Raw genomic sequence first — 7,045 nt, 5'->3', positions numbered from 1 at the left:
TGGGGTGAGGTGGAGTGAGGGGGAATGTGAGGGAGTGAGGGGGTGAGGTGGAGTGAGGGGGTGAGGTGGAGTGAGGGGGAATGTGAGGGAGTGAGGGGGTGAGGTGGAGTGAGGGGGAATGTGAGGGAGTGAGGGGGTGAGGTGGAGTGAGGGGGAATGTGAGGGAGTGAGGGGGTGAGGTGGAGTGAGGGGGTGAGGTGGAGTTAGGGAGTGAAGTGAAAGGGAGTGAGGTGGAATGTGAGGTGGAGTGAGGGGGCGTGGCTTGAGGGGGGCGGGGACAGACAGGATATTTTTTACAGTGTTAATGAGGATTTGTGATTTAATGTTTTTTGTTGTGTTGATGAACTGAAGTTTGAAACTGAGAAACGAATGGATCTGTTCACCACTCGGCTGCAGATGTTTCTGTTCTCTCCAGATGTTTCTCTAGCTCAGATGTTTTAAAAGAATTCTTCTTGACCTTTGACCTTTCATGCTCACTGGTATCGTCTGTTTGCTGACACTGGGAACTTTGGTTTCAACACAAACTCTACGATATGAAAATGATGAACGATAGCTTAGCTTTTGTAAGATCCTTACGCTCGTTAATGTTTGACCTAGAGAAATAATTATGCTTTTTTTTTACCAGTTGAAATGATTTTTTTACACCAGTATATTTTTGAATGGAGTCTGGTGAAATGTGAAGAGTTTGATCTGAAAGAAGAAAACACTGATGGAGAAGAAGAGTGGTGAACAGCACAGTCTGACCTCTGACCCCTGACAGAGACAGAATGTAAATTCTAAATAAACCTGATCTTTGTTTTTAATGGACAAACTGAGTCGTTCAGGTTTAGATTCTCATAGAAGCTGTTTTTAATTAACTTTCATTCTCATCTTCTTTTGTATCATTTGCACTAAAAAATAAACTTGAATTGAATAAAAAATATTCCTCCTGTTCTTTCTTTCTTTCTCTTTCTCCCTCTGTTATTCACTCCTTCACTCGTCGGCTGTGATCACTTTAACTTCACTGACCAACAATCACCTGTTGGACTTTTTAACATTAAAGTGAAGACATTTTAATTTTTCTCTTCGAAACTTCAAACACCTGTGTCGAAATGAGGTATGATAGTATGACTTGAATATTATTAAATTAATCTCACTTTCTATTTTGTTTTTTTGTCATGTTCTAAAATTAATCTCATCTTTAAGAAATAAATGAAAATTGAAATACATTTCTGATGTTAATATAAAGAATCGTTATTCGCAGTCATGTTAAAAACACGGTTTTTATTTCATTTAAATATATACAATTAAACAAAAAAGTTTTCTCCTTGAAAACTATTTTTAACGCAGGACACAGCAACACGACTAAATAAGGAACAAACTGAAAAACATGTGGGAGCACATGTCCTGTTAAAGGGACAGACCCGGGACTAGGTGTCCTGTTAAAGGGACAGACCCGGGACAAGGTGTCCTGTTAAAGGGACAGACCCGGGACTAGGTGTCCTGTTAAAGGGACAGACCCGGGACTAGGTGTCCTGTTAAAGGGACAGACCCGGGACAAGGTGTCCTGTTAAAGGGACAGACCCGGGACAAGGTGTCCTGTTAAAGGGACAGACCCGGGACAAGGTGTCCTGTTAAAGGACGGGAACGGGAAACTATGCGTCTACAAAGACGAAGAAGAGGATCCTTTTTTAAACTACGTAATACAAAATCAAATAGAAAAACATCGCCACAAAATAATCATCATCCACACAACGTTAAATATGACATCAATTCAGATGAGGACAGAATCTACTTCCTGATTCAAATTAATAAAACTAAATAAAAGGTTTATTCTCTCACATGTTCAGTTGTGGATGAGAGACAAAGGAAATTGGGCAGAGGACACAGTAGAGGGGAGACCGAGGATTACCCACAATGCCCTGGTCTCAGGGTCAGACAGAGGGGTCAAAGGAACCAAAGAGATGAAAGTCTGGATTTGTATTATCCCAGATCTAAACGTTAATATAAAGAAGAACTCTGGATCACCTGACAGCCACACAGCAGAGATGTTGGCCAAGTGGTTCCAGTGTGTTCAGATTCACTGTCAGCATCGGTATCCAGGTCCTCCCACTGTGGAGCTGATAAACCAGGGTCAGATTCATGTGGATCCCGGCTCACAGGGACCTCCAGGGAAATGAAACTCACTCACCAAACAATCATTAAAACAGGAAGTAATTATGGAGGAAAGGATGAAGCCAAAACAATAATAAGGAGACGCATCACGACTGAAAGAGACAAAGACAATGGGACGAGGGACGAAAAGAATCTGCATCAAATAAAGCAAAAGGTGGGACGGCTGAAAACCCGAAGGGACAAACTAACAAACACAGGACACTCAGGACCAGATGGAACCAAGCAGCTTCAGGGAGACGTCCTTCAGGACAGAGGGGATGTGTTCAGGGGAAGAACCTGAGGAACCCGAGAGGAACATCCCACACAGAGAGAGAAGGTTCACGAGGAGCCGAGGAGACGAGGGAGAACTCAAACTGAGGAGTGAGTCTAACATGGGAGAAGGAAACTATCAAGAATTGTTTTTAAAGAAACTGGTTCAATGAAGAGGATCGAAGTTTGAGGTAGGGTTGGGTTTTATATATATATATATATATATATATATTTATATATTTTTTTTAAATTTATGCATTTCCAGCATAGTAGGGGGCGGTAATACACCTTGAACGTCAGGGGCCACCCGCCATTAAACAACAACAACAACAACAACACGAGTTCACCTGTGATGCGCTCCCTCCAGTTCAGTAACACTGCGACGCTCCCTAACCGCAGCTCCGCCGTCGCGTCACCGGAAACACGCGTCAGAGTTGACGGTCCCTTAACTTTCTGATGAAATCTCCGAAGAGGAAGCGACGAAGAAAAGAACCGAACCGAACCGAGCCGAGCCCGAGACCAGACGACCTAACAGGATCCAAACCAGGACCGGGGATACTTTAACCCACATGTAGACTCACATTGACCGGGTTCAATCTCTGACATCGGTCGCTGTGTGTGGAACTAACCGTCAGCTAGCTGCTAAGCTAACCTGCTGCTAAGCTAACCCGCTAACTGCACCGGCTCTACAGAATCCGACTCGATGGATCCGGTTCCGTACTCAGACCTGGTTCTGTCCTCGGATCGGGACTCGACCGTGCTCAGCTTCAATTTCTGTTCCAAACTGTCCACGAGGAAGAGGTCCAACCACCGCGGGCCAACAGGCGCCGACACCGCGGAGCCCGCCCGGCCGACGGCTCGTGTTTCCTGGGTTCTCGTTGGTCGTGGAGTCGGTGTGTGTGAGAGTCAGTGAAGAACCGGACCAGGACCAGGACCAGGAAAGACCCAGAGACTTTTAAAGTGTTCACGTTTTAAGGTGTTATAGTGTGTGAAGCTGCTGCTGAGACCCGGAGCTGAGTCTGAGACCAGGACCCGACCCGACCCGACTCTGTCACTTTTATATTTTATATTTTACACTTTTAACGTCAGCGACATGTTGAAGAATATGACGGATGACGGACATTTGTCCAGCGGGCAGAGCGCGTCCTCTGCGGCCGGGCCCGGTGTCACGTCAGTCGGCCTTGTCGGTCAGGAAAGCTCGTGGATCGGCCTGCTCTCCACGGTGTCAAGGCCCGCGCTGTCATTTGTGCAGAAGTACCTCCCGGGTCGAGCCCCGGCCCTGGGCCCGGTTCCGGCCCCGGCTGACGAGGGCCCCCGGCGGACCGGGGCCGCTTCTCAGATCCGCTTCCCTGACGCAGGAAGAGACTTTTGGAAGCAGCTGGAGCACGTGATGCCGGTGACGCAGCACGCGGCCGCACACCTGACCGACACGCGGTGTCAGCAGGACCGGGCCGCGGGGCCACCCGGACCCGGACCCGGCTCCGCTCCACCGTGGCTGACCGCCGCGTCTCTGCGGGACTTGGGCATCGCAGACACCGAAGAGCTGAGCCTGTGTCCGCACACCCGGGGCGGGTACGTGTCCTCTGTCAGGACTCTTCTGAGCCAGGTTCTGATGAACCCGGTGTCAGCTCAGGAAGTTCAACCCAGCGGGGGGGCGGACTGGATGAGGGGCAGTAAAGGAGGGACGTGGTGGGACAGTTTGTGGGGGGGGGAGGACATTTCACAGAGAGCTTTGTCCTGGACTGAGGACCAGACGGAGACAAACCGACTCTGTCCACAACAACCAGGGACAACCCCCCCCCCTGCAGAAACAACCCGAGCGTTTGTCCAGAGCGAGGGTTCGAGTCTGAGAGAAAACACTGGAGCCGCTGAGCACAAAGAGGAGCAGCCTGACAATGGAGGTCTTCACACAGTCCAGAACCCACAGGGGTCCACGCCAGACCTCAGCAGCACCGCCAGCGAGACCCCACGGCTGACCCCGGATCAGGACAATGGTTACTCCAGTCTCGAGGAGGAACACTTCCTGTTGAAGAACTTGAGTGAAGAGACGACAGGAAACTGTGCGGCCGCGATGCAGGACGAGTCGTGTGAGGGGACATCGGAGAAGACAGACGAGGACAAACACCAACACTCGGCTGGTGAGGGTCAGTCCTCGGACAACATGGCGCCCTCCGCCCCCGAGTGCCAGAACAAAGCCATCGCCTTCATCATGGGCTGCCCCTGCAGCGACGACGAGGCCAGCAGCCTATCAGAGTCCAGTGATGAGGAGGATGATGATGGGTTTGACAGCGAGGGGTCGTCTGACCTGTCTGACTCGACTGATGAAGACGAGGAGGACGAGGACAGCGAGGTGGACTCGGAGTCCGAGCGTCTCTGGAACTCTTTGTGCCAAAGTGTGGACCCGTACAACCCCCGAAGCTTCAGCGCCCAGCTCCACAGCACGCCGCCCAGGACCATTCCCCCCGCCACACCCACCTCTTCCCCCACCGCCTCGCCTCCCCTCTCCTCCTCCTCCTCCTCCTCCTCCTCCTCCCCCCCTCTGTCCGGCCTCGACGTCTGGGACGACTCCACCTCGGCGAGCGAGGCCGACGAGGCGGAGAGCCTCCGTCTGTTGAGCTCCTTCAGCTGCACGTCCGACCCCTACAGCCCTCTGAACTTCCAGGCCCCCATCAGGACAACAGGGCCCAACAAGGTGGCTCCAGGGGCCAGGGCCAAGAGGGCCCCCCAGACCCCCCCACACTACCCCCACCGCAAAGCAGCTCCTCCTGAATACAGGAAAGACGAGGCCGAGGAGCGACTGGACAGCGGCTTCTCTGAGCCCACGGCCCCCCCCTCCTCTTCCTCCTCCACTTCTCAGAGCGCTGCCTCAACCAAGAAGGTCCGTGTCTCGTGTCTCAGCCTCTTTTCATTCACTGTGTCCTTTGAGTCAAACCGTCAACAAGCTGAAAGTGTCTCTAACGTCCTCTGCTTGCTCTTCCTCTCAGGTCCGGTTCCGTGACCAGGTGGAGGAGTTCTTCCTCGGCTGTGAGGAGGACCGCCGGGGCCCCTGGGAGCAGCTGGCCCGGGACCGGGGCCGGTTCCTGCGACGCTGCCAGGAGGTGGAGCAGAGCATCGGCTTCTGCCTGCAGCCACAACACCGCCGGCTGGTCGTCCTCCGGGGCCAGGACACCCCCCCCGTCCAGGATGAAGACATACTTGAACGCATCTCAAACTGATTACATGAAAAGCTGCACTTGTTGATGAGAAACAAACCTTGTCATCATACTGACGAGAGACAGAGACTCAAAGACTCAGAGACTCAGAGACACAGACCTGGATCCGTTGGACTCTTCACTGACTCGAGTCCTCGTCTGTTATTCTGCAGCTTCATCAACTAATAAATTGAGATTCAGGGAAACTTTCTGACAAACGTATTTAATAAACCTGAGAGGTATTGGTGAAGTACTGGTGAGGTATTGATGAAGTACTGGTGAGGTATTGGTGAAGTACTGGTGAGGTATTGGTGAAGTACTGGTGAGGTATTGGTGAAGTACTGGTGAGTTGGAAGGTTTCTGACTGTGTCCTCATCAGTGAAAATGTCTTCAGTGTTTGGTTTCAGACGTCTTCATCATCTCAGCTGGTTCATCATGAGAAACAGGTTCAGGATTAATCAGAGACAGATTCATTGATCTCAGTATTCATTCATTTCATTTCTGATCAGTTTTATTTTAAAGTGACGTCTTCAAACTTCTTGATTTGTCGTAAACAAAAACTTCAACTTTTTAAATGGATCATTGATCAGAAATGAATTGATCAACTTCTCCGACTCGGGAGTCAAACTGCAGCTGGACTCTGAATCTTTGCAGCTCAGTTTGTTTCGTCTCTGAAGCCAAAGATGAACAGTGGCCATGTGACAGGAAGTTGAATCTGCATGAACTTCCTTGAGGATCTATCAGACTCTAATCACTGATAATCAATACACCTGATTGGTGTGATGTTCACCACTGTGGAATAAAAAGTAAAGAATCGTCCTTCATCGTGTCTGTCCTCACTGACCCTGGTACTTGGTAACTTTTACTCAGTTACTAAGAGTAGATGTACTCAGTTACTTTCAGGTACTTTCCACCATTTGAACAGACGTCACATTTTCAAATATTTTTAGTTTGAGGAGCTCGTTCATCATCGACTGCATTTTATTAATATAATAAATAATGGCTGCTGGTCCCTCTTGTTTTCTCTCTCACAGTTTCTGATCGGTTCACACCAAACGTGCTTCACAGCTTCGTCAGCCCTCCACAGACCATCCGGCCAGATGTTTCCACAGTGCATCTAAAAGTTTAACTGTAAACACACTGGAAATCATAATTAAATGAGTAATAAGAGTTTGTCACAAAATGTTCACAAACAGGATTTTTGAAAATGTTTAGAAATTTATCATGTTTCCTTTTGCAGTCAAAGAAAAACTTTCTCATCATGAAACTTTGTGAAAATAATTGTCAGACATCTCAGTACTGTGTGAAGTTCCATCACAAGTCAGTCTCCTTGAGGCCCCGCCCTCAGTGTCGAAGGTTGTGAGTTCTAATCCCAGGTGATAACTCTGTTAACCCGCTCTGACCTGTAGATGCTTTAATTAATATTATTATTTACAGTTATTCAGTATCTT

The 7,045-nt window shown here is 49.3% G+C and overlaps 1 protein-coding gene and 1 long non-coding RNA gene across 2 annotated transcripts; both read left to right on the top strand.

The window, feature by feature from the left end:
• The first annotated feature begins 92 nt into the window (after positions 1 to 92).
• On the top strand, positions 93 to 922 carry LOC128450942 (uncharacterized). Its single transcript, XR_008340057.1, has 2 exons — positions 93 to 141; positions 198 to 922. It is a non-coding gene; the product is annotated as an uncharacterized LOC128450942 (long non-coding RNA).
• A 2,184-nt stretch (positions 923 to 3,106) lies between these two features.
• On the top strand, positions 3,107 to 6,413 carry LOC128456697 (serine-rich adhesin for platelets). The gene is made up of 3 exons (XM_053440981.1): positions 3,107 to 3,292; positions 3,389 to 5,281; positions 5,388 to 6,413. The coding sequence occupies exons 1-3, from the start codon at positions 3,107 to 3,109 to the stop codon at positions 5,616 to 5,618; spliced, it is 2,310 nt and encodes a 769-aa protein (XP_053296956.1). The 3' UTR covers positions 5,619 to 6,413.
• Positions 6,414 to 7,045: the final 632 nt, after the last annotated feature.

This window comes from Pleuronectes platessa, chromosome 2 (genome assembly GCF_947347685.1).
Source record: "Pleuronectes platessa chromosome 2, fPlePla1.1, whole genome shotgun sequence".
Taxonomy (NCBI): domain Eukaryota; kingdom Metazoa; phylum Chordata; class Actinopteri; order Pleuronectiformes; family Pleuronectidae; genus Pleuronectes; species Pleuronectes platessa.
Note: the sequence above shows the minus strand (reverse complement) of the source record. Positions and strands in the feature narration are given on the sequence as shown.